This window comes from Salvia hispanica, chromosome 1, assembly GCF_029641045.1.
Source record: "Salvia hispanica isolate PSC_SH4W2 chromosome 1, Shi_PSC_v1, whole genome shotgun sequence".
Lineage (NCBI taxonomy): Eukaryota > Viridiplantae > Streptophyta > Magnoliopsida > Lamiales > Lamiaceae > Salvia > Salvia hispanica.
This window is the reverse complement of record NC_142692.1, coordinates 8,494,190-8,522,063: the sequence shown is the minus strand read 5'-3', so window position 1 is coordinate 8,522,063 and position 27,874 is coordinate 8,494,190. Positions and strand designations below refer to the sequence as shown.

At 33.6% G+C, this 27,874-nt stretch overlaps 5 protein-coding genes across 5 annotated transcripts; 1 reads left to right on the top strand and 4 right to left on the bottom strand.

The window, feature by feature from the left end:
* The first annotated feature begins 113 nt into the window (after positions 1 to 113).
* Positions 114 to 2,585, top strand: LOC125219775 (uncharacterized). The gene is made up of 3 exons (XM_048121834.2): positions 114 to 1,054; positions 1,742 to 2,107; positions 2,214 to 2,585. Exons 1-3 carry the CDS (start codon positions 406 to 408, stop codon positions 2,459 to 2,461), a joined length of 1,263 nt encoding a protein of 420 aa, XP_047977791.1. The 5' UTR covers positions 114 to 405; the 3' UTR covers positions 2,462 to 2,585.
* Positions 2,586 to 6,627: 4,042 nt separating this feature from the next.
* LOC125221334 (protein SRC2-like) lies at positions 6,628 to 7,479 on the bottom strand. Its single transcript, XM_048123457.2, has one exon. It carries the CDS (start codon positions 7,352 to 7,354, stop codon positions 6,884 to 6,886), a length of 471 nt encoding a protein of 156 aa, XP_047979414.1. The 5' UTR covers positions 7,355 to 7,479; the 3' UTR covers positions 6,628 to 6,883.
* Positions 7,480 to 12,035: 4,556 nt separating this feature from the next.
* LOC125218171 (uncharacterized) lies at positions 12,036 to 18,864 on the bottom strand. The gene is made up of 9 exons (XM_089062679.1): positions 18,223 to 18,864; positions 17,285 to 17,428; positions 16,456 to 16,599; positions 15,547 to 15,690; positions 15,236 to 15,379; positions 14,916 to 15,134; positions 14,454 to 14,597; positions 12,627 to 14,327; positions 12,036 to 12,524 (listed from the first exon to the last, which is right to left on the bottom strand). The coding sequence occupies exons 1-9, from the start codon at positions 18,719 to 18,721 to the stop codon at positions 12,139 to 12,141; spliced, it is 3,525 nt and encodes a 1,174-aa protein (XP_088918805.1). The 5' UTR covers positions 18,722 to 18,864; the 3' UTR covers positions 12,036 to 12,138.
* Positions 18,865 to 20,106: 1,242 nt separating this feature from the next.
* On the bottom strand, positions 20,107 to 20,604 carry LOC125221335 (protein SRC2 homolog). The gene has a single exon (XM_048123458.1). The coding sequence runs from the start codon at positions 20,602 to 20,604 to the stop codon at positions 20,107 to 20,109; it is 498 nt and encodes a 165-aa protein (XP_047979415.1).
* A 3,200-nt stretch (positions 20,605 to 23,804) lies between these two features.
* On the bottom strand, positions 23,805 to 24,311 carry LOC125221336 (protein SRC2 homolog). Its single transcript, XM_048123459.1, has one exon. The coding sequence runs from the start codon at positions 24,309 to 24,311 to the stop codon at positions 23,805 to 23,807; it is 507 nt and encodes a 168-aa protein (XP_047979416.1).
* Positions 24,312 to 27,874: the final 3,563 nt, after the last annotated feature.

Genomic DNA, 27,874 nt, shown 5'->3' with positions numbered 1-27,874 from the left:
GACATTTTATTCCACTTTTCCAAAATTTCCAAAGTTAGCACTTGAGCTTAATAATCTTTAACCGGATTCTAAAATTTTAAATATTCTCGATGTCAGCACATATTCAAACTACGCTCTAATATATTCTCTACAAGATCTTTTAAAATTAATTAACTTAGTAAACATTTCCCAACAATTCCTGGTACAGAATTGTACACATAAAAAACCAATGCACTATGCAAAAACACACACACACACAAACAACACAGAGAGAAGAGAAGATAGCACCAACTCCTCATCTCCCTCATTTACCCTTCCACCCTCTGTAAAAGTGCATGTTTGTACTCACTTTCTTGAATCTTCTCACACATAAAAAACACACAAATTAAAACCCCACACCAAGAACTTCCCAAAACCCCTCCTACAATGGCCAAAAGCAGAAACCCCAGAAACCCAAAACCAAAAAAACACCAAGAAAAACCCCATTCATGGGCAGCTGTTCGAAGCCTCTTCACCTGCAAGTACCTCCAGGTACAACACCACCAGCACCTGGTACACCTCCAACAACAACCTCAAGACACCCCCAAATCCAAGAAACACCCCAAACAACAAGACACAACATCATCAACAACAACAACAGACGAAACAAACAAGAAGCAATGCAAGAAGAAGCTGAAATGCTCAGGCTCCCTCTGCAGCATGCAGAAGCCAGAGATACTCATCTCTTCATCTCCCAACAAGAAGAGGGCCGCCGCCCATCTCTCCTCCTCAGAGAGCAGTGATGCCTCAATCACCAGCAGATCAATGAAAGCCACTACCACCATTAACTCCTCTTCATCCTCGTCCTCTTCCTTCCTCACAGCCCCCTCGGCCTCCCCCTCCGTCTCCGGATCCTTCAGGAGCATGCCGTTTAGGAAGCTCTCCGGCTGCTACGAGTGCCGGATGGTGGTCGATCCCGTTCTCGGCATGACAAGAGATCCTTCCTTGAGGAATACCATCTCTTCTTGCCCACAATGTGGCCAGGTTTTCATGAAACCTGAGAATTTGGAGTTGCATCAAGCTGTTAGGCATGCTGGTAATTTTACCTTTTTTTTTATTTTTATTATAGTTATAATAATTATAGTCATGTAAATTACTAAAATACAAAATAGTAGCCAAAATTTATGTACTATAAAGGAGTAATAGTCCAAAAATGGATGATAATTGATATGATTGATATCTACATGCATCTAATTTTATTTTGCTTTATGGAATTAGCTTAGAATGACTCATTAATTCTCTTGTATTTTTTGAGTTGAGTTTGGTTTTAAATTTTGTGAAGATTTTCAAATTTTAATTTTGGAGTCAAAGTAGTTTCTTCAATTTATGTGGTGTGAGTATTTCAATGCCTAGTAGTTCTTCACAATGTGTTTAATAAGTACAGATTGGAATTTCCCAAATGCTTATTCAAAATTGGTCCTTTTTTCCATGCTTATTTTATTACTCCATATTACTACTCTAACATATTTTATGCTTATATAATTGACATAATATTATTGTAAAAATAAAACAGAATTGTGATTGGGTTGTTGTCTCCTAAGTAGTCTTCGAAGATAGGGTCATAATTCCACAATTTCTCATCCGTTTCACTCTTCCCAAAATTTCATTAATGATGCTATATATGTGCGTGTATGATGATGGGCTTATCAAGAAATGGCACAAAATTATAGAAAATTCTAATTTTTAAATTTATGACATGGAATTAAAAATATGAATTGAACAGTGTGTGAACTGGGAGCTGAAGACACAAGCAAGAACATAGTGGAGATTATATTCCAATCAAGCTGGCTGAAGAAGAATATCCCAGTTTGCAAGATTGATCGCATATTAAAAGTCCAAAATACCCCCAAGACCATATCCAAATTTGAAGAGTATAGAGACACCATCAAGGCCAAATCCGCCCGCCTCCCCAAGAAGCACCCGCGCTGCGCAGCCGATGGCAACGAGCTCCTCCGCTTCCACTGCACCGCTCTGATGTGCTCTCTCGGCCTCAACGGCTCATCCAATTTGTGCAACTCCATCCCCTCCTGCGCCGTCTGCAGCATCATCAAAAATGGCTTTAAGGTCACCTCACAAGTCTCTTCAAAAGGTATTTATTTATTTATTACTGACGAAATAGCGACGAAATGTTATACTAGTAATTATTAGCGACAATTTTTTACCGTCGTTTTTTTTTTAATTTTTTTTTTTGATAGGTATATTAACAACTGCGACTAGCGGAAAGGCGCATGACAGCTGTTGCGTGGCTGCGGATGAGGGGAAGAGGGCTATGTTGGTTTGCCGAGTGATTGCCGGCCGGATAAAGAAGAATCCGGAGGGGAATGTGGAGGACTATGATTCCGTAGCCGGAGCCGTTGGAGTTTATTCGAATTTGGATGAGTTGTATGTTTTTAATCCAAAGGCTATATTGCCATGTTTTGTTGTAATCTATAGAGGTTTTTAATATATGATGGATCTTAGAGCATTTAGCTCAATTTTCTATCTATTGTTGGATTTTATTGTACATATTTAATGTTTTGTAATTTCGAATTGTTGGCTTAGTGCCAAGTTTTTCCATATTTTGTTTATTGTATTTCTTATTCTCATTTTTTCATCCCAACTATATAGAACAAAAAATTACTTTAATTTGCATCTTATTAATGGCTAAAATAGATTTAATTTTTGGGTTATGAACGCGGAGAGAATTTAATAAAAGACATTAGTATATGTATAACAGTTGGAAGCTTTTTTTTATAAATCACTGGGAATTAAAGAATTTGTTAGTTTAATAAAAGCGAAACCAATAAATATGAAGTGTTACATTGATGATGGGAACTGAAAAAGTTAAAGATAATAAAAAGAGCAACATGAAAATGTGAAGTTTTTATTTGGGGTGGGCAAGTCTGCTTTATACAACGGTACATTTGTCTTCACATATTAAGATTCCATCATCATCCAACTTACAATTCTTTAATACACAGTTAAAGATGTTAACTAAACGTTTCTTATCTCGATCAGCTTTTATTTATTCTACGAAGATATTTAAATCATGATCTTCATCAAAGATTGATTCAGTTATTTTTATATTTTTGAACCTATCTAGTTTGCTGGAAGAATACAAGTTACTGTCATAAAATTATTGTAACTGGAAAAGCGTAGATGCTCAAATTAAATTAACTTGTTTGAACGTTGCCTATTTTACAATAGTGTATTTTAATTATGAATAATTATCAAATAAAGCATTGAAGACGACCTTATGGTTCGTCTCACACTTTAAAATTCTGAATCATAACACACAATAATGTAATAATCAATTTTAAACACGTCACCCACTACATAAATATGCATGTATCACCTTAAGGCCCATGACATTTTCATAGGTTTATGAAAATTACAACTTCGTGCATTATAATTTAATTTTTGAAAAATGTGCAACAAATCAAAATTTGATCATCTTTAGTAGTAATTTATTTAATAATTTACCCGTTTAATTAAATGTTAATTAAGCGCAAAGTGAGGTACGTACCACTGCCCATTTTTCGTGTACAATATACCTATGATTTATGAACATTCTCTGAAAGTCTGAAACTGTTTATGCTTTTTGCTGTTTGTTTTTTAGCCTGAACCATTATATGTTAATGGTCGCGCATGAATTTCTTTTTCTGTTTAGTTTCAATCGATCCTACTTCCCTCTAACTAAAGATTTTATTTTATTTTTTATTTTGAATTTTGACTATTGTTTTGTACTACTCATTGGCTCATCATTTCTGCATTATGGCCATGTTTGGTTAAAGTCAAGCACCAAATTATGGGCTTCAATTCTTGTTTATTACCACTATTGTAACATTAAATAATGTTCAAACTTCAAACTCAAAACAAACAGATAAAAACAAATTAACTACTTGGGTTTGGGCACCTATGCGCCGTGGACATTTCCACTCTTCTCGATTTATTAATTAATTCAACTCTCCCATCATCTCTAATCAAATAAACATATTTTACTTCCAATTATTTTTATTGTTTGAATTGACATTACATATATTTCAGTCTTGGTACCTTATTTGAGATACAACTGACCTTTAGAAGTAAGAAGTAGGAGCAAAAAAGATTTTAGATATGGGTTTTATTTTTGTAGTCAAATCGATATATACATACTTATTTTCTTTTACTTCTTATTTTTCATTTTGACATGTTCTTTTTTAGCAGCAATGTTTCTTCGTTTCATTCTCTAATTCATCGAATCATGCAATTACCCCCGACAACTTGTCTTCATCAACGCCAGTTTAGGAGTAAGCGCTAAAGATATTTTCAAACAATTTCGACAAAATTAACAATAGAGAAAAAAGGAAAAAAGGTGCATAGTAGAGACTTAAGCCCCTTCATCCTTAATCCGTACACAGGACATATGTATAGTTCTTTCAAAAAAACCATACATTGAAAATCGATTGTTTTATCAGTGAGGTTTAAAATTCACACCTCCCCCTCGACATTTTCCGAATAAAAAAAAAGTGGATACATACATTTCTACTAGAAAATGTTTCACATACACACACCTTGTGAAGCATCATTTTGGACATAGAGATATGAGTACCAAGATAAGGTTGCAAGGTTGTAATGATATTATCTCAAACAAAAAGAGGTTGTAATGATATTTGGTTATAGCATGAGTTCGAAAAGTGTGACATGAGGGGACCCTCAAATTGAATGATATATCACACTCACCATCATACTATATTATGTCAAGTCAATTCCCTTTTTCCTTTTAGATAGCTCATAGCTATCTAACACTTTTGTCCAAGTTAAGTTTTATATAATTCGATGTGTGATGGAAATAATTCGAATTCTATGTCACTTATTGTTTGATTTGACTTTGTAATGATTTTTCATAATATGCACGATCTCAATAAATCGAGAATTGGAATAAAAAATTTGGAAAGTTAAAGCAATTGCATTTGCATTAAACTTATATCTTTCACTAGGAAGACTATTAATAGTAGACGAAAAAAATGTGTTAGATATATGTATTTTTAATTGAGCTCTGATGGGCCTGAAAATATATGTTCGTTTAACAAAACAATATGCATTTTTACACTGGGCCCTTTCTTTTAACAATGTGTTTAATTTGGGCCTCTAGTAAGCGACACTATCACCTAAATTAAAGGGTAATCTATAAGTTATAGCCCAGCCCAATTGACATGTCTATATCCTCTTATTCAGATAATAAAATTAAATTGTTAATAGATCGACACTTTTATCCCTATCGTCTCCAAAGTTTCAATTTCATCACTTCAACTCCCAAGAAAAAAAGGTTTGTGCTCAACCAAAATATCTGTATTGGCCACGATATATTTGAGATGAAAAAATAATCACACTTTCGCAAAATCCTGAAAACCACAATTTAACTCAGGGTCATTTGGTACACTGAAATTATATTAAAATTGAATTGAAATTGAAATTATATATATAAAATTGAATTCGAATGAATTGAATTCGAATGAATTGAATTCGATCCTATTATACCCTTTCGTTTGGTAAAATGAAGTACTCCCCAGTTCCATTAAATGTGATACTTTTTTTTCACGTGTTTTGAAAAAATATATAAATACACTAGTTAATTAAAGTTGACAGTATGTAAAATAAGAGAGAGAATAATGCAGACTAGACTCGCTTGTACATTATTCTCTCACTTTTACAATTTCTACACTTTAATTAATTATTATTATCCCATTCCCAAAATACGTGCGAAAAAAAATGTGTCACTTATAGTGCGACAAATAGAGAAATTAATATAAATTAAATTTTAAAAAAATTTGTGCACCCACACAATACATGCATTGCACACACCCAATACATGCACACACAATACACGTACGCAGATAATTTCGCTTGGATGTGTTTAACTCTAATCAAGATTGGGTACAAAAAAATCATAGTACAACCGATTTTTTTTTTTTTATACATTTGGCTAATTAATGTGAACACGCCCATCTAAGGCCACTGTTTTGATCCGATTATCACCCTTTAATTAATACATATAATTGTGTCACGGTCGTTGAGTCTTTGTGTGATACGGTCCAATACAATAATACAAAATGTTTTTGTTGGTATTAGTCCTAAGCTCTTGGTATCCATCATTAATATTACAAATTAAATATCCAAATCAATAGTGGATGCTCGTGGAAAACAAATTAAGATTATCAAATTTCGATTACCACTAATTAACAAGTTAGTGTTCAATCTTCGTTGTGATGTTTGGGACTTTATTATATGAAAATAATTGAATTAAAGATGTGGAAATGATTTTGTTTTGTTTCGTAAAATGGATCCTTCAAAATTTTCAACGATACAATTATTAACGATCGGAGGCAGACAGATGCATTAATATTTATAGTAAAAACAACGAGAAGAAAACGACATTTATAACTTAACTCCAACATGTAAATAAATTTATAGTAAAAACAACGAGAAGAAAACAATACTCTATGATCAACTGTTAGCTAAGAATGCGATCCATATTCTTGTCATTCTATTTGCCGCTCATTTTCTTCTCACCTAATCTATTCATATAAATCCATCTTTGGTCAACCCAATGATATTACCCAGAATTTTAATTTAACACAAGAAAGAAGATATTGCAACATGAGAAACACCTCCAATTTCACAACATTTATGTAACTGAGAAATTTAAGATTCAAACACCACCATTAAAAAGCAGACCTAAAGTAGCGAAGTTCCTTGTCATGTAAGTTCCGATCCACGCAAAAGGCATAAAGGACTATCTAGGCACTATCTCAGTGAAATAGACATATATATGTATTGGTGCACACACACATATATATACAACACAACCAAAAAAAAAAAAAGTGAAAAAAAAGGGAAGAAAATATTAGCAGTGCGACCAGCCAGCAAGGCTCTCAGCCAACAGCATCTTATCAATGGAAACTCTCTCCCCAAACCGATACGAAAACCTAACCGCCCCCTGCGAATTAGCGCTCCCGATCTGCACCGGCAAGGTGAGGACGGCGCTCCCACCGCCGGCCTCCGCGATGTCGAAGAGCTCCTTGAGCGAGGTGTGGACCTCTCCGATGTAGCGGTCGCAGGCGAGGCGCCTCCAGCTGAAGAGCTTCACAACAAGCATGGTGCCGAAGTGTTGTACCTGCTGCTCGTTCAGGTTGTACCTCGCCGTGAAGTTCCACGCCGGATTGGAGCCGCCGTGCCAGTCCGTCGGCGACCGCCTCTGGACCTCCGTGGCGCCGCAGATGGAGACCGTGGCGTAGACCTTCATCCGAAGCAGCCACGTCAGCCTCTCGAGGTTGTTGGCGGAGATTAGGGTTATCTCGAATGTCCGGCATTCCATTTTCGATTTTTTTTTTTGGAAAATAATTGAGGGTTTCTCAGTTTATATATAGGAGGAGGTGAAGTAAATTAAATGTGGCTAGTTGTATGTGATGATCAAAGAGGAAAGCACGCCGAGGGGAGAAGTGTGATGATCTTGGTATTTATTTTTGGTGTTTATATAGGAAGAATAAGAGAGATAAATACTACTTACTCCCTTCGTCCCATAATAAGAGTAACATTTTTTCATTTTAGTCTGGTCCCATAATAACAGTCACACTTCACTTTTATCATGAATGGTATGTAGGTACGTTCCACATTCCACTAACTCACTTCACTCACATTTTATTATAAAATCAATATAAAGTGGACCTCATATTCATTCAATTTTTCTAACCCACTATTCTTTACATTTCTTATAATCATGCCCACACAAAACGTGACTTCTAATGTGGGACGTAGGGAGTATGTAAAATAACTTAGGGTTTATGATATGCCCGCGATATTAAAATTCAGTTGAAAAAACCACGACGTTAGGATATGTATGCAATTATTTCATGGTGAATTTCTTTGCCAAAATTTTATCAACCGGAAAATGATACGTGGACGTTTACCACCCATTCATTAAATGATGTGTTATAATCACACATAAAACGCCGTCTTTTAGTTGGAAAACACTGACAATATACTCCAACCGTCCAACTCTAAGTGACACATTTTCCTTTTGGGTTGTCCCACTCTAAATAATACTCCCCCCATCCACAAAAAATAGAGCAATTGGTGCATGACACGAGTTTTAATATAGAATTGGTAAAGTAAGAGAGAAGGGAATAAAGTAAGAGAGAAGGGGAAAAAGTAAGTGACAAGTAGTAGTGGAATGATGTGTGTGGTTATTATTTGTTGAAAACTTTCCATAAATGAATGTGCTCTATTTTTTGTGGACGACCAAAAATGGTAAATGTGCTCTATTTTTTGTGGACGGATGGAGTAGTACATTTCTAAATATGGAAACATCAATATCTCTATTTTTTCCTCTGTTTTACTTTATTTTTTCCTCTGTTTTACTTTATTCTTTCCACTTTACTAACAAAACAACATTACATAAAATTCCGTGTAGAATTAGAATTGCTCCACTTAAAGTGAGACTAGTGTTTTAAAAATCGGACCGGACCGGCCGGCTAGTCCGGTTCGGCCTTGAACCGTCGGAATCTGCCGGTCGGACTGGTTGAACCGAAAACCGGGAACCGGTTTTTATGTTTAAAAGCTTGTTTAAAATATGAGACTAGGGGAGATTGAACCCTAGACCTCTAGGTAAGAAACCAACACCTCTACCACTCACATAGTCTTGAACGAAATATTATGAACATTAATTATTGTTATATATTAACTCTATAATTTTTTGTCCACACAAATTAATAATTTGTGTTTAGTTTTATACTTTAAAATAATTTTTAATTATGATATGTTTAATTTTAATTATAAACCACTAAATTTTATTTTTATTGACGTAATATGGAGTATATATTATTAATATAGTTTATTACTCCATATTTACTAATAATTCAAGTTTAATTTTATGTAATAACTAATAATACTATTATAGTATATATTTATCCAAATTAACTAAAAATTGATGTTTAGTTTTATATATTGTCTATTTATTATATGTAAAATATGTATTTTTTTGCTACATTAATTAAAAATTTATATATTTAATAAATATTTAAATTTTACCGTTCACTTACTTTAAATACTCTTAATATTTAATTTACTTAAAAGGTTTATATGTTTTTGGTAAATGTTAATATTAATTGTAATATATTACTCACTAAATTTAATATATTTTGTAATAGCATATTTAATTTTATATTTGCAAGGTAAAACGGTTCGACCAGTGATTGAACCGGTCGGACCGGTTGAATCGTGAACCAGTAGCCTCACCGGTTCACCGGCCGATCCGATTTTAAAACATTGGGTGAGACGGATTGAGTATTACACATCAATGACATGATTTATTCGCCAATGAAAATATTTGGAAACTAAGAATCATACGTGGATGTCACAACTAATTGGTTAAATAATAATTCCTCCGTCCTTAAAGAATATGCATTTTTAGTTCGGCACGAGTTTTAATGTAAAATTGATAAAGTAAGAGAGATATAGAGAGAAAAAGTAATTAAAATATTGTTAGTGAAGAATTAGTCCCACCTCATTAGAAATTTTTTTTTTCCCAAAATTAAAAAGTGCATATTATTATGGAACGAAATTAAAAGAAAAAAGAATATATATTTTTATTGATTATACATAAAATATCATCGTTGTTTAGTTGAAACACACTAGCTATATAGATATAGACGACATGATTATTTTGCCATGTCGTTGGGAATCTCTCCGATGAAAAAAATAAAAGACATGATTTTTTGGCCATGAAATTTTTTAAAAATCAATTGAAAAAAAATATGAAGTTTGGATGTATAAACAATTATTTTCCACCATAAAATCTTAAGAAATAATGTATCAGTCGAAAAACTCAATATCATTAGTGAACTAAACAATACTACTATATTCTATTCATACAACAAACATCGTGGTTTTGTAATTTTTCAACCAATGATTTAATTAATATAGGTGTCTTGATGATGACGTAGGCATGCGTGACATAAGCAAGGAAGTTCGATGGCAATTTCTTTGTGGGCTAGAGGTAGCATAAATACCAAAATTAGTTATTTAAACCCGTAGTTTTGTGGAAATTTCTTTTGTGGGTCAGTGTAAGTACAAATTACCAATTTCAATTTGTAAAGTGGTCTAGTTAATCTACGAGACAATTTTGCATAATTTAAGTAGATCTTTGTAACTGATTTTTTTTTTCCAATCCGGGAATTAGGTATCTTATGTGAGCCTATATATATTAGTACAAAATTTACTACGACTTATTTCAATAGAAAAATAAAATAAAGCGCATCGCTAATTTGTCAAAGAATATAAACTATCGATTAACTTGTGGTGGGGGAAAGTTAGAGCTGTTAGACGTCGGTATCGTGCATAAAATATTTCCGTTAATTACCTTGCATATATCTATACACGCATGTAAGTTTATTTATTAATCAAATTTGTACTAGCTTTCTTTGACTTTTTGATCTTAATATAGTTTGTGAGTTAATTTACGTCTTGGGTCGTTACTGCATTGATGCAAGGAAGCTAAACTCAAACACGACGCAATAAGAAAACACTTCATACGAATGCGAACATGAAACAACTTATTCAATCAGTCACAAATACAACACATACATAATAGCAATACTATTTCATTCGTGCCTAACACAACATATTATGTAAACATGATAAAACATGAACATAAAAAGACTTGATAATAAATAGTAATTCACTAATTTCTTAGGTGTTCATGTCATGTTCAAAATTAGCAATCGCCTATATATATTAGGAATAGTATCATGTTCAAAATTATGTCAACACATTGGAAATGTAACCAACTGTTATCACCCGAACAGGCATATTTATGTGAGGACCAGGTCCGCTCTTAATTCAACGCACTTATATGAAGTCGTCTCATATTGGAGTATTTTAATATCTTGTGAACTGAATATTACTATTATTATTAATCTTATCGATATGGTTTTGTTCACATAGTATCGATAAAGTTAATAAATAAATACATACAAGATTATTTAAGATTCAATTCTAAATTGTAAGGGACCACTTTTTTATTTGCTGTGAGACGAGTTAAGATTCAGATCTAAATCTGTATTCTATTTCTAACTACATTTGTAAGGGTACAAGAAAATTGCAAATATATATGTAATACAAAAAAACTGAATTTGGATTCGAATTTTAACTCGTCATTTTTGTTTCCCATGCACAAAACTCCAATTTCCAAAAATAATATAGTAAATATCGATGATAAATAAAACTTTTTGGATGTAGAATAGACGAGTATATAGAGATGTGATCAAATAAAAACTCTAAATATTGTACAAACTCAAAACTATGATCTGGACCATTGGAAAATGTCAATAGATTAAAAAAAAACATCAACAGGAAAAAATGTCAACAGAATTTCAACGGTAGTCAATTATTGATGTTGTGTTGATATTGTGTTGATACTGTGTTGACATTAAAATTTTGAAATTTTACACTGTTTTGATATTATATTGAAACTGTGTTGAAGCTGTGTTGATGAATTTTGAGTTTGTACATTATATAAGTTTGCATTTTATCACTACCACGAGTATATATATGTAGTAACCGACATAATTAACTAGGTAATTTTTCAATTTATTTACACACAATTTTCCCTTTCGTCTTCTATTCACACCATCATTATACTTAATTAAATGTTGACTTTAATATTTGACTACACATTTTGTCATTATATGCTGACCAATTATGAAGTCTTTGATTTTAATTAAACAAATAGAAATGCCAACTTGCCAAGTATGACCAACTAATTAGGTGGTGAGCTTTCATGGAAACTCTACTTTAATGTCGACAAGCCCTTTAATTAACATGCCTGTTTTATTTGTTTTTTTTTTTTTTAAATTCTCTCTTTCAAAAATGAGTAATACAACTAGTCACTCACCAAATAATAACCATCGTGAAAATAAAAAAAAAATCTAGGAGTTTCTTCTTTGGTATGAGGAGTTGACGACCATCAAGAAGTTGGAAACTAAAAGTTCATTTCGAGATTTGCAAACACACATTAGACCTATTATTGCTTGTACTTATTCTCCGTATAGTCTTTATACATGATGAGTTTCGGTATAGAAAATTCATGAGCAGTTACAAGCATCATATCCCACCATTGCGAATGCTAACAGTAAAATCATAGTGTGGACGACGCCTTTCAGTTACCATTGTTGCATATATCCTCTGCAGAGCAGCCGCTGTTTCAATCATGTTGATTCTTTCGTGAGGTGAAACGGCTAAACATTTCATTGCCGACAACACGCATTTCTCCTTATCACTGAAATCTTGATCTTCTATTGATAGCAAAGTGGGTGCAATAATCTCAGTTACCGCCTTTTCTTGTAACGCATCACTCACCCACTCTTTTAACTTCATTTCCCCATCAAACATATCATTTGTTGGCTTCTTTCCTGTAAAAATCTCGAGCAACATTATCCCGAAACTGTAGACATCTCCATTTGTGGACACTTTCCCTTCCATTCCCAATTCTAATTTCATCACATGCTTAATTAGGATCAAATAAAACACTTACATTTAAAAAGAACTACTATGACAATATTGAAGTTGGAAAGTTTAGCATTATGCATCACCTGGCGCTGTATAACCGATGGTCGCCAATGTTTGTGTTTGGACGTAAGCTTCCCCGCAGTCAAAGAGCTTCGCAATGCCAAAATCACTAAGATGAGCGACCATATCTTGATCGAGCAAAACATTGCTTGGCTTCACATCACAATGAACAATTGGAAATGTATAGCCATGGTGAAGATATTCCAAGGCTGCTGCAATATCTACTACTATCTTCAGTCTCTGTATAAGATCTAGACAATATATGTGGGAATATAACAACTTATCCAAGCTCCCATTAGGCATGTATGTGAGAACCAAAGCTTTAAACTCAGGTTTACTACAACACCCAATAACTCGAACTATGTTTCTGTGTCGAATGCTCCCCAATGTCTCTGTTTCAGTATCAAAGCTTCTTTCAGCTCCTTGTAAATCCAAGTTGAAAACTTTCACAGCAACTTTTAATCCATCACAAAGTGTTGCTTCAAATACCGAGCCAAAACTTCCTCTCCCAAGAAGGTTGCTCTCACTAAAACAACTTGTTCCTCGCTCTAGTTCTAGGTAAGAAACTCTTCTATATTCAACCACCGGTGAAACATCATTGGGAAGTGCTGATTTCTTCAGTTTACTTTTATTTATAAGCACCAGCATGAGAATCACTAAAATCACAACTAAAATCACTAAAGGCCCCAAGAATTTCGTGAAGCTTCTTGATCTGTGATGGTTTTCTTCGCAGGGTGGTACTTCAAATCTTATCGGACTACAGAGAGCAAGGTTGTGGGAAAATGACTCATCACTGAAGTTACCAAAACGCCCCCCAACTGGAATTTCCCCGACCAAATTGTTGTGAGAAACATCTATATACCCAAGAAACGGGAGATTCTCTAAGGACTTGGGTATAGATCCCGAAAGATTATTGTGAGATAAATCCAATTCTATCAAACCTCTAACATTTCCCAAGGATTCAGGGATAGGTCCTTCCAACAAATTATTTGATAAGTAAAGAGTTTCTAATGACTGGCAACCATCTAATAAGCTGGGAATATCACCTGAAAATTGATTAAAGGACAAGTCCAGAGTATTGATTGCTGTCAAACTTGTGAGTTGAGATGATAATTGACCTTTAAAATAATTTGAGGACAAGTTTAACACCAAGATGTTTGTGAGAGTCCAGAAGCTGGGAGGGATGGTGGAATTCAATTGGTTGGATCCTAGGTATATCAATCTCAAGGATTTAACATCACCCAAACATTCAGGTAGTGGACCTACTAGCATGTTACCAAAAAGGAGCAACTCCCCCAATGCATTCATTCGGCAAACATCGTTAGGGATACACCCTACCAACTGATTCCCATAAAAATGCATTCTTTGTAGTTCCTTCATATCCCCAATTGTTGGTGGAATAGGTCCACTCAATTGATTCATACCCAAATCTATAGTTAGTAAACTGCTCAAATTTCCAATTTCAGAAGGAATGACACCCATGATATTGTTATTTCCTACCCAAATATTTACAAGGGAAGATGAAAAATTGCCAATTGAAGAAGGTAGGATACCACCCAGTGAGTTGTATGATAGGACTAAGTACTTCAAATATCGACAATTAGTTAAAGTAGAGAGAAATGTCAACTCTTGTGTTGGAGAATTTTCTGCACTCAAACTATTCCTTCCGAGAAATAGTTTTTCAAGTTTGGAAAGCGAATGACACATGCCCGAAGGAAGTGAACCTGAAAACATATTGAATATGCTTAAACTAACATGAAACTATATATGGAAGCACATTCGACATGCAAAACACGTTATGTGTTGCGCCTCAATGTTTGATAGATCGTACAGCGTTTGGATACAATTACCTGATAAGTTATTGTTGCTCAAGATTATGAACTTCAAAGATGATATGTTGAAAATGGATGGTGGAATATTTCCGGTTAGAGAGGCACCCTCAAGGTCTAATGTGACTAGTCTCGAAAGATTTCCTATTTCTGCCGGAACTCCACCTGAAATCATGTTAATTATGTTATGTACATGCATGTGAACGAGATTCCACAACCTATTATCCCAGTAATTATATGCAACTTGTAATTTGAAAGTGGTGAATATTTTATACTCCTACTACTTGATAGGATAGAAAAGAAGCGTTATACGAAGGAATTGCTTTTGTGATGCGTAAATAACAATCAATTTGACTATCGCTAAATAATAAACTATAAACTTTGCATGTTTTTATAAAACTATAAAATCATATGTACTGATATACAACTAAGAATCCATATACATGTTTGATAATTTTGCAAACATTGCTAAAGTGTGTGTACCTTGGAAATTGTTCATGTTCAGGTACAATTCTTTAATCACGCTCAAACTACCGATTTCACTTGGGATTTTTCCGTTGAGATTGTTGTAGGCTAATGCCAAGAATTCAAGATGTCTGCATTTCCATATATTTGGTGGAATTCTTCCTTGAAGTTGATTCTCATAGAGATAAAGTACTTTAATGTTGGGCATATTGCTGCACATATCACTTGGTAGCAAACCTGATGGTTCGCAACCCATAATATTAGTATCGCTGCCTTATAAACATACCTTGTAAGTTGTTATGAAACACATTCATATGGATAGAGGTTAGGATACTTACCGGATAACCTATTTTTATCCAAACGTAAGGATGTCAAAGAAGATATATTGAAAATGGAAGATGGAATATTTTCAGTTAGAGACGCGCTTTGAATGTCTAACATCTGTAGTCGCGAAAGTTTCGCTAGTTCTGCTGGAATTCCACCTGAAATTTTTGTTATTAATTTACTATTGTACACCGAAATTATACATTACCTATCACAGAATTTACAAATTCTACAACACCAAATAAAGTTTATATATACAAAAGTTTGATATTTTTGCAAACAATGTTGTAATGTCACGCACAAGAACAAAACAATATTTGCATACCTTGGAAATTGTTTTTGCCCAGGTTCAACCATCCAAGCATGCTCAAACTCCCAATTTCACTTTGAATTTTTCCATTGAAATGATTGTTGAACAATATCAGGTTTTCAAGGTGTGTACATTTCCATATGCTTGCTGGAATTTGCCCTTGATATTGATACAAATAAAGATTAAGTGTTTTGATGTTTAGCAAATTATTGCTTATACATCTTTTTGATAGCCAAGATGATAATTTATTACCCTAAGATGATCGTAGGGAAAACCAAGTGTCATGAATACTCTATTTTACTAGTTTCAGTTAAAATATTTTGCCGTTGTGGTCTTAGAGGGCATATAAATAGCACCTCATATCAGTGGGATAAAATAAGTCTCATTGAGTCATTCTTCTGATATAACTTTGGCTACGAATATTTCTTTCTTTTTGTGTTCTCCGCTTTCTAGTTTCAACACACATGAGATATTTTTGAATAAACTGAGTTGATATTAATAATACCTTATAGGTTAATCCCTCCGGGCTCCGTCTCATTAAATATGAAATATTAGGAAATCGACGCGAGATTTTATGTAGTGTTGTTTTGTTAGTTAATGAAGAGATAGTAAAGTAAGAGAAATGCATGAAAAAGTAGAGATAAAGTTGTTTCCATTTTAGGCGACATTTCATTTTTAATGAGACAATTCAAAAATAAAAACATTTTATTTTTAACGGGTAAGAGAGAGTATTATGGAACGCATACATATTTTGTGAGTAACGGAGTTGATATTTCCAATTATAAATGTACCTTATAAATTGTTATGAAACACATATAAACCCTTTAACTTAAGTGGTTCAAGAAAAGTTGGCATACATGAAATTAAGTTAGGCATGAAGGCTTGCCCCCCAATCTATACATTGTGGAAAGTTTGGATACTTACCTGATAAACTATTGTTGGCCAAATTTAAGGATATCAAAGAAGATGCGTTGAAAATTGAAGATGGAATATTTCCGGTGAGAGAGGCCCTTTGGATGTCTAACATCTCTAGTCGAGAAAGATTTCCTATTTCTGCGGGAATTTCTCCTGAAATTTTTTATTGTTAATAATTTACTATCATATCACTGAAATTCTACCTTATCCCAGTATTTACAATTTGTAGAACTAAGCAGCAATATACAAGTTTGATATTTTTGTAGACAATGCTGTAAAATAATAATAAAAAAATGTGTGTACCTTCGAAATTGTTTACGCCCAGGAACAACCATCTAAGCATCCTCAAACTCCCAATTTTACTTGGGATTTTTCCATGAAAATTATTGACAGATAATTCTAGGATTTCAAGGTGTTTGCATTTCCATATGTCGGCTGGAATTTGCCCCTTAAGTTGATTCAAATAAATATATAGTTCTTTCATGTTGGGCATATTGTTGCACATATCACTTGGTAGCCAACCTGATAGTGATGAATAATTATATTATATTCTACTCTATGTCTCTATCCATCTCTTTTTATTGGATGGATGGAGTATATTTTAGACTAAAACTTGGGGCGGACATCACACACAAATATAGGCACAATAATTATTAAATTTATCGTGTTTATGTTATTAATAAGTATTAAAGACAATTTTAAAATGTTAATATATACTTACAATTTTAAAATGTATTGTAAACTGTGTCGAGCACCATGGTGGTTTTGCAGACTGTCTCTAGATAACATATTACAGTAGTACATTCAGTTACTCAATAAATCTGGGATATATACTTACCTGATAAGCTATTGTTTTCCAAGCCTAAGTGTGTCAGAGAAGATATATTGAAAATGGAAGGTGGAATATTTCCGATTAGAGAGGCGCTTCCAATGAGTAATATCTCCAGTTGTGAAAGATTCCCTATTTCTGTTGGAATTCCTCCTGAAAATTTTTGGTGTCATTAACTTACCAATATATCCCCAAAATTCTAGCTACATTAATTATCCTGGTGGTAATTACTAATTCTACAACTAAAGCATCCCATGTACAAGTTGATATTTTCACCCTATGAAATACGCATATACCTGAAAAGGTAATGTATGTACACCTTGGAAATTAAATCGTTCAGGCTGGAGTACAACCATCTAAGCATACTCAAACTCCCAATTTCATTTGGGATTTTATTATTGAAATTATCGACTAATAATATTAGGTTTTCAAAGAGTATGCATTTCCAAACGTTTGCTTGTATTTCTCCAAAAAGTTGGTTGCTCGTAAGATCAAGTCAGTCGATATTTTGGAGATTATTGAACATGGAAGCCAACTTAACATGTTATTCCTAATTCTAATTTCTCACATTGAAAGACACATAGTAAAAAATAGCATGCGTTGTGGCCCCATCCAACTGATTATTGCTTTAATTCCAATATTTGAAGGGAGGAAATATTTCCAATCTCCACTAAACTGAAATTCATTTAGGTGGTGTTCGATTTGCTAGATAAAATAATACCAAGATACAATCTAGGATTGAGTTGTGAGATTATTTTAGTCATATATATGGGGTTAGCTATGACTAATTATCACATGATTATCCATCTAGGATTGAATCTCATGAACCAAACACACTACATATTTAATCCGGGATACAATCTTACAAACCGAACACTTTCTACCTGTACTATAACATAACACCTGCAGCTTAGAATTACTATCAAACAAAGATAAAGGAATTGTACCTGCGAAATTGTTGTTATGGAGATAGAGTTTCTCGAGTTGAGGCAAATTACCCAACCATGCAGGTACTTCTCCGGTGAATGAATTCATTCCGACATTCATCACTTTCAGACGCCGCAGGTTAGAGAGCTGAAAGGGTAAGAAGCCCATGAAATTGTTGAAACTGATGTCCAAATATCTGAGAAATGTTAGATTTCCGAGATGTGGAGCAATAGTTCCAACAAGGTCGTATCCTGAGAGATTGATGGCGGTGACACGGCGGTGCTTCACGCCGCACGTGACGCCTGCCCAGTCACAAACTGATGTATTCTCCGACCAATTTTTGCTCAAGATAGCATCTTCTTTCACATAGTAGTTCTTAAAGTAAACAAGTGCTTGCTTGTCTGTGGTGGAATTGAGAAGTGGAGTGGCCATGCAAAGCGTTATGACTTTTAATATCAAGATTGAATAAATAGCAACGGAAAAGATTGGATTCTCCATTAATTTGCTGCCTCTTTTCATTCGGCTTTCAGTTTGTGGTATTGAGCTCTTGAAACGGTTGGTTTGTATGTATGTACACACTGCCTTCACAATCCTAATCAAATATTCAATTACTTTCACAGAATACTGTTTTTCCTATGGAATATCACAACTCTTCTTCATGATATTTTAGTAATTAATCAATTACTATTAATTAATGTGAAAGACATATTGTATCACATCTTTTTCCATTGTGAAATTGGAACCTTATGATAAGATAACATTATTGACTGTTATGTATGGTAGGGATGTTTTATTCAATATCTACCTCAAATCCTATATTATATTAAGAATTTAGTAATTTAAAGTAGGGGTACAATGTACCTTATTGAAACTCTCATACCATACGTATATTTTACCAAAAATATCAGTATAAGTTTATCATACCTTTAGCTTAATTATCAATTTTTTCGGTATATCGAATTTCGGTATGCCAATTTTCAATACCGTTATCGTACCAATTCTTCAGTGTGTTGGTTTTTTAGTATCGTAATGATACCGTAACTATACCTACGACTACCAAAATATCATTTCACCAAATCATATTTCCTATCGTTATATATACCGTACTATAGTATATATTGCTACTGTGGTGTATACCAAAAAATACGATATATATCAAATTTTCTAGGAGTATTTAAAATTATGCGAAGACTAGTTATGCGTCACTACATATTCTACATCATGATTTTGGAGTATATACATTACGTGGTGGATAGGGCAAAGGAGGCTGGGTTGCCGTCGTCTACTCGTCTTCAAATATTTGTTTTCATGTTAAAATATGAAACAATCTATCAAATTAATTATTATTGCAATTATATTATGTGGTGTAAGTTAATTTGACATTTCTAGCAATTACGAAGGCCATCTGATACGGACCTTGCCTCGCGAAAGCACAAAACCATACGGGCCTTCGCCCTGTTTACTGATAGGCCCATATGATCTCCAGATGGGCCTCATGCTGCCAAGCCCAAGAAAATATCTAGATTTTATCAATGAGATAGCAATCTAACTCATGCAAACGTCACTCAAAATGTTTAGGACTAAAACTTTTTGTGTTAATTTCATACTAACAATTTTACTTATGTTTGTTTTCTTTTGTTGTTTTTGTATTTTTCTTTTGCTTTTCCATTTCTAAAAATCTTATATTTAAATTTCTGTATGAATATAAATAGAGTATTAATTTAAAAATCTCATTAGTATTTTAATTGAATTTATTAGTTTAATTTTTCACAATACATTTTTGGCTTTCTATTATTAATAATCATAGATATTTTCAGCTTCCACTGATAGTGATATAATAAGCAGATGCACATACACTTGCTCTCTTCTTCATAATTAACCACTATCAACATACATAATCCACACTAGTAATAAAAATCGTAATCTTCAGAGTGGAAGCGCTTCGTACTTATATTCCCCCACACCTCATTCCTCCTCCTCCTAGGCGGTGACGGCGGCGATGGCGGTTGTTTCTCCTCGAAGCAGTAGCGGATAAACAGCCTCCCACAAGCAGTCCCCGCAACCGGGAAGCCGAGGCTCCCCTCGGACCTGAGCCCCCGGTCGAAGAGCGTCTTCATCGGTATCAACGCACGACCAACGACCTTGTCCCCGCCCAGCGTGGTCTCGCAGTAGAGATCGACCACCGCGTCCACCTCTGGGCCCCGCTGCAGATGCGCCTCGGGTACGTTGAACACGAACGGGAAGTCCCATGTCGGGTTCGTCTCCCCCTCCCTGTCCGTATGTGTCGTGCCCGTGTACCCGTTCACAGACACCACCGCGAACACTTTCATCCGCCCCAAGCGACGAATGTCGGGGAGGTTCTCCGCCCCGACGATCGTTAGCTCGAACCTGCGGCTTCCCATTACTCGATTGATTGTTTTTGTTTGGTGTAATTTGGTATTTCGTTTTTCATCCCGTCGCTATTTATAGACCGTGTTTCAAAGAGTAACTTAGTAGTAGTAGTAATTTTTAATCATCTCGTGCATGTTTTATTTATTTATTTATTTATTATTATTATTATTATTATTATTATTATTATTATTATTATTTTTCATTTCATCTATTGTGTAATTTCTCGATTCGAGAGGTGTAAAAGCTAACGAATTAACTTGTATATCATCTCGTGCATGTGTTTTGTCCATTAGATATTCTTCTCAAACAAGTGGGTATTTTTTAACTTCACACTTTTATCATAAAAGATGCAAGCATATATATAGTGTAAACTGTGTAGTCATATCCAAGCTAAGTTTTATACCAAGAGTAGGAGATCATATATTTATTTGTTCGATTATGATTAATTAAACATGGCCATGACTACGGATTAAACGTTAAAATAATTATAAAACTGATTTATTATATTATTTACCATCTCTCAACAATTTTCAATAGAAAATATAACTAATAATTTATTTTCGCTTAGTGCTTCCCACCATAATTATTTAGAAGTAACAACTGAATTACTAGTTTTATTAATCTATTTATAATACTTTCTCAATCCTATAAAAATAAAAACTTTTTCTATTTTGGTCAATCCCATAAAAGTTCACTTCTATTTTTAATAACTGTTTTTCACTCTAATGAGAAGCCCTACTATCCACTAATATACCGTTATACCCCAATATCTTTTCTTTCTTTCTCACTCTTATTTTACCAATTATTGCAAATAAAACTCATACCGTCCCAAATATTTTTTTTTTATGACGGAGCAGCAACAGAACCAGCATAGGCCAAGCCACCGCGCCAACAGGGGCTTGGCCGGCACCGAACCCTATCACCCCGCCCCTGGAAGTTCCAGAGAAGGTAGGGGATATGAATGGAATTTTAAATTTAAGCTAGGGAAAAATGATACTCCCTTCGTCACACAATAGGAGACACATTTGGTGTGGACATGAGTTTTAAGAAATGTAAAAAATAATGAGTTGAAAAAGTTAGTAGAATATGTGGTCCACTATTATACATTGGTTATATAATAAAATACTACTATGAGTGAAGTGAGTTAGTGGAACGTGAGACCTAATTACCATTTATAGTAAAGTAAAATGTGACTCTTATTGTAGAATAAACCGAAATAGCAAAATGTGACTCTTATTATGAGACGGAAGGCGTAAAGGCAATAATGAAATAGGCACCTATAAAACTCCCCTTTCTAGAACCTAACATGTAGTAGCAATTTACTTACTTCTAAGTTCTAATATACTGTGGAGCAATATATTTGTACTCACTTTTTATTTCATTTGAAAATATGTGTTAAAAACTAAATATGTGCTATATATACGCGCTTTGTAAATTAATTGGATGATCAATAGATCAGAGACGGTGAAAAATTAAATTAAATATGGTCTAATTTTCCAGTTAAATCTAGTTTTTTAAAATTATTTAGACGAGGCTCAATACTATATTTATGTATTCAATTTAAAATTGCACATTTAAAAATTCTGACAGTGTATTTAAATTTGTAAATTACTACTACTATAATTTGATATATTGATTTTGAAATGAGATAGTTAGGGATTTGGGTTGTGTTTTGTATTTATGATGGTGTGAATTTAAGAATTTTGGGATTTAAAAATTGTAAAAATATTACATTTAAAATTAAATATTACTATTATTTAAAAAATTTCAGCCTCGGCTTACTTAAATTTCTAGTTCCGTTACTAGAGCTGAGAGAGTAGTAATTTATTATTTAAAACCTGAAATCTGAAGTTTTATTTATAAAATTAAAGTTAAATGTTTTTAGATTACTTGTTTATACATATAACGTTGCTGTTTATCAGCCCTCTTAAAAGTGTATATCTGGAAGACTGGAATATTATATAATCTGAATATATATCGGTTGTGGAAATGAATCAATGATTATATTCTTCAAGTTACGATTCTCTTTTGAATGCATAATGTATAGTTTTATATTATCTACTTCAATAATTGAAGTTATTTAATTTCGAATCTTAATGTTCTTGCATATCACTTATCAAGTACAGAATTTATTCCGTAAACAAAAAAAATAGAACGTGGATTATGCTACACTTAATTTAAGACCAATTTCCCTTTTCGTTTTTAACCAAATTCCTGTCGAGTGTCAATATGTCATTTAACAGAAATAAATTGATACATCAATTTTAACAGAAATAGATATATCGCGAGTGAAAAGGAGTTGTATCTTAAAATATTGATTAGTACTCCCCTTCTCCATAAAAATAGAACTTTTGGGACGGCACGGGTTTTAACGTTAACTGGTAAAATATGAGAAATGTAGATTGAAAAAGTGATTGAATTATTGTTAATGAAGAGTGTGACTCTTCATATTAAAGGCAAAAAATTTACCAAAAAATAGAAAATTTACTATTTTTGTGCGACGACAAAAATGAAAAAAGAAGGCTATTTTATGGGACGAAGGGGGTACTATATGAGTTGAGAAAATTGTAGGTAAACTTACGTAGTAGGAATGCTGAATAAATTGATATATTAGGAATAAGGGATGTGATCAAATGAAAACTCTAAATATTGTACAAACTCAAAACTATCATATGGAACATTGAAAAATGTCAACAGATCAAAAAAAAGAATCAACAGGAAAATGTCAACAAAAGTTTAACCGTAGTCAATGATTGATGCTGTGTTGATACTATATTGAGTTTATACAATATATAAGTTTTCATTTTATCACTACCCTTAGGAACAATATATATGTTGCGAGGTTTTACTTTTATCTAATTAATATGTACTAATATATACAAATAAAAATAAAGTAATAAGATATCTTTCGAAAATAATTGATAATTTTTTCTTTTTTACAATGAATAAGATATCTTTAAAAAATAAAATAAAATAAATAAAATGTTAACTAATGCAATCCAAAAATTACTAACAAACGATACGAAAACATCCACACCAACAAGTAATAGCACTAACAAGTATGCATAGAATAACATAGATATCTACTATACATGTACATATACACACGGATACAGAGGGTTCTAAGGGGCCTCAGCCCACCCTACTTCTTTTCACTTTTTTTGGGGGGTAAAGTTACTACTCACACACACCTATCCAAACTAGCTAGCGATCAGTTGATCAACGACGAAAAATCTCCGGTCATGAGGGAGAGACCTCTCACTAGAATATCGAGCCCATCTCCGTCTTCCCACGACGAACTCCTCCTCCTTGGAGGCTTCGCCGTCTCCTCGAAGCTATAGAGAATATTGAGCTTAGCGTGACGAGTCCCGGCAATGGGGTAGCTCAAACTTCTCTGAGATCTGAGTCCTCTATCAAACAGACTCTTCACTGGGATAATCACTTGACCTACAAGCTTGTCTCCCAGAGTCCTCTCACAGAAGAGCTCCACCACCACGTCCATCCCCGGCTGCCGGAGATACGACCCGTTGATACTGTAGACGAAGGGGAAGTTCCATCTAGGGTTTGTGTTTCCGTACTTGTCCACGGTGGTCTCCCTCATCGTCTCGTAGTCTCTGTTGAGGGAGACCACCGCGTACACTTTCATCCGCCCCAGACGCCGGATGTCCGGGAGACTCTCCGCCGAGACCACCGTTATTTCGAATCTCCAGCTGCCCATGATCGGAGGAGGTCTTATGTTTTTTGTTGAGCCTTCTTCTTGTTAATTTGCTTGCAATATATAGAGGGGTTGGGAGTGGCATTGGCCATGGATTTATATAGATTTTTTGGGGTAGTTTTGTAATTCTACTGTTAAAATGAAATTCTGATTATAAAATAGGCCTAGTATAAATTAAAAAAATATAAAATTATAGTACTAATTAGTCAATTGAATGAAAAGTATATAATTTATTCAATTATAAATCTTAGAGATAATTTAATAAAAATTTATTTATTGAGATAAAAGTGATAAACCGCTAAAAGACAGTGTAGATTCTAATAAGTCTGGCTTGAAAAACTAGTCTAGATTCTTCTTATCCTATTAGAATAATGGTTTAAGTTTTGCAAGCATGGTTTGTTTATATTATCTGTTTTGTAGTGTTCTACACATAAAAGTAGTTAAGTTTCTTTCGAATCTTAGAATTTCTATTATGATTCTATTCAATAATTGTATAGTAAAAAGGTGTCAAAGCTCAAATTACTCTTCCGAATCACAATATTCCTTTACAATAGATTTTTTTTTGAAAAATCTAGCCTTAATTACAGGCATTCCTGTTTATTGTGCATTATAAATGAAAATTGTCCTCCTCGTATATTCAACAAAAACAGTCCTATTTTTTTACGGTAGTGTATTTATTTACGGTAAGTTTCTATCTCTTATAGTTTGCGACTCATTTTTCGTGAACATTATATTTCCACCACATTTTCTCTCAATTTTTCTCTTATTTTATAAATTTTGCATCAAAACTTAAGTCTTCTACTATCAAGATTATTTTTCACGGATGAAAGAGTATAATAGAAGATAAGCGACGAGATCGTGATGGAAAGACCTTCGCATCTTCTCTCTTCTTTTTGCATTATATTTTCTGTAGGTTTCCTTAATCACGCTAATGCCTTGCTAACGTTTATTCACGTGTTAATGCCCTGTTAATGACAATTTATATGTGTGGATAAAAACTACAACCAAGTGAAAATCTGCTATGAAGATAATATGCAATTCCGTTACTAAAGCTTGAAATTCATTAACTTCGAATTTTACGCTTGGGTACCAATCTGAATCATGAATAAACATTAATCAAAATACAAAAAATAAATTTCAGCAACTTGTGGATTGATCTTGGCCTACACATCATCATTTTTTTTAAAAATTTGTGCCTCATGTAAATTTATAGCTAATATTGAATGTCCCTTGAACAGTTACAGGACATGCCTTAGCATTCACCCTTGAGTCACGCCACTTATCAAAGAGTTCACTCAAACCTATTTCCACCTCACCAGTCACCAATAAGAGTGTTGCCCACAGTTCTCTTATAGTAGAGGCGCACCACCAGTACTATAATAGGGTTGAATTTTTCTGTTTGATGTGTTCACCAATCACCATAGCTCTCTTGATGAAGTGAGTATAAGCTTCGATCTTCGCCCACAATTCATATTCAAAAAACAACAAGAAAAAGATAAACGATGCAATGAGCTTGAAACTCATCAACTTCGATTTCTACACTTGCATGTGTACTAATCAAAATACAACATCTTAGCCTACACTTGATCATTCATTTTATCTGCCTCATTGATACGTGGCTACTTCCACATATCAGATCGAGCCAAGAAAAAGATAAAGAAGGCTGATTTCCGGTGCCCAATCGTAGGGTCGGCGGAGGGGATTTGATGACCGTGCGCGGGAGTCTCCCGTCGGGCGGCGCTAAGATGAGATTTAGATAATTCTCACGTTGGAGAAGGACTAACAATAATTATATTTCTCATTTCTTCATTCCATGATAAAAAAGATAACAATATTATCCTATTTATAATACTAGAATTTTTACCCTAACTTACTCAACAAGAAAATAAATATATAGAAAAGATATGCTAAATCCTTATAATATCAAAACTAAATAAAGGTGAATATGTCTCGTATCACTCATAATTTATCATCATAAAGGTGAATATGTTGGACATAATTTATCATCATATATTCAAGAAGACATAATTGAATATAAGTAAAGCAAGATCTTCGAACATCATGTATTTCACGTAAAACCATAAACATAATAGGATTGAAACATACCTTGGCGATCCATAGCGGAAGCGAATGAGGAAGGAGGAGACGATTTCCTTGAACTCCTTTTTTGGCGTAGTAGCACAGCTCCAACTCCAAGGATTTGTTTCTCTCTCTTTCCCTCGTTTATGTGTTCTCTTTATGTGTGTGTTTTGATGGGATCACCACACTTGTATTTATAGGCAGAGAGAGGACAAACCCTAAGTATCAAACCCTAAAAGCCCTTTCCATCAAAGAGGCCCAAAATAATGGATCACAATCAATTCTAATCAAATCTTAATAATATATACGCATGATTCTTTACTTGATGGCCAAGGGAATGAATATTCATTCCATAAAAAGATTATATAATCAATCTTTTCCATTCATTGGCAATCAATTGACATATATATATATATATATATATATATATATATATATATATATATATATATATATATATATATATATATATATGAAATGAATATATATTCTCTTTGGAGCAATATAACATGATTATTTTATTAATTGATATGTGACAATAATTAATTGATAGTCAATTAATTAGGGTAAAATGTGTCTTATACCAAATATATGTATTATACTAAAAATCCAATTCTATTTAGGATTCTATCACATGTCACATATGTGAGACATAAAACTTACATTCTCCCACTTGGCGAACATGTGGGACACAAAGTTTTCGATTCTCCCACTTGTCACACTTGACAGAGCCACAGTAAAATAGACATAATAAACATAAGGTGCGCATAATATTGGACTTTATAAATACTTTCATCATTGGTAAACATAAGTATTATATTAGAGAGACTACTAATGCGGGTCATGGTGGGCGTATATCATGCAATCGACATAGTTCCTTCCATGTACCACATCACCAATAACCCCACTAATATAATCTATAAGTGACACAATGTCCATAATTGTCTTATTTCAAGACTTCCTGCATTAATACTAAAAACGTACATATGCATATGAAATAATAAGTATATGCAGGAAAAGTAGAAACAACTTTATTGAATTCAAAATATCCATAACTTAAGTGTCTGAACCAACATGGAAACATAACGATTAGACGTTTCCATACCCAAGACCCATTATGTTAACTTATTCCATAAATGTCTTAGGCGGTAACGTCTTAGTCAATGGATCATCAACCATAAGCTGTGTGCTTATACATTCTATAGATATTATTTGTTCCCGAAATTAATCTTTCATGACGAGAAACTTTAATTCCATGTGTTTAGCTTCTTTGAATACTTGTCATTCTTAGAGAAAGATACGATTGCACTATCATTACAATACAATTTCAACGGCTTGGATATTGAGGAGACAATACCAAGGCCTGAAATAAAATTTTGCAATCATTAATGCTTCAAAGCAAGCCATAAATTTAGCTTTAATGGAAATCCAATCATTTCTAGTTGATCAGATGTCCTTAATGTGAGCATAAAATCTTTTGTTCCCTT

Coding starts and splice junctions, on each gene's coding strand:
- LOC125219775 (XM_048121834.2), top strand. CDS start 406: ATGGCCAAAAGCAGAAACCCCAGAAACCCAAAACCAAAAAAACACCAA. Junction 1,055..1,741: donor TCAAGCTGTTAGGCATGCTG/GTAATTTTACCT, acceptor TGAATTGAACAG/TGTGTGAACTGGGAGCTGAA. Junction 2,108..2,213: donor CTCACAAGTCTCTTCAAAAG/GTATTTATTTAT, acceptor TTTTTTTGATAG/GTATATTAACAACTGCGACT.
- LOC125221334 (XM_048123457.2), bottom strand. CDS start 7,354: ATGGAATGCCGGACATTCGAGATAACCCTAATCTCCGCCAACAACCTC.
- LOC125218171 (XM_089062679.1), bottom strand. CDS start 18,721: ATGAAAAGAGGCAGCAAATTAATGGAGAATCCAATCTTTTCCGTTGCT. Junction 14,598..14,915: donor GAACATGAACAATTTCCAAG/GTACACACACTT, acceptor ACATGATTTCAG/GTGGAGTTCCGGCAGAAATA. Junction 14,328..14,453: donor GAGCAACAATAACTTATCAG/GTAATTGTATCC, acceptor ATATGTTTTCAG/GTTCACTTCCTTCGGGCATG.
- LOC125221335 (XM_048123458.1), bottom strand. CDS start 20,604: ATGGGAAGCCGCAGGTTCGAGCTAACGATCGTCGGGGCGGAGAACCTC.
- LOC125221336 (XM_048123459.1), bottom strand. CDS start 24,311: ATGGGCAGCTGGAGATTCGAAATAACGGTGGTCTCGGCGGAGAGTCTC.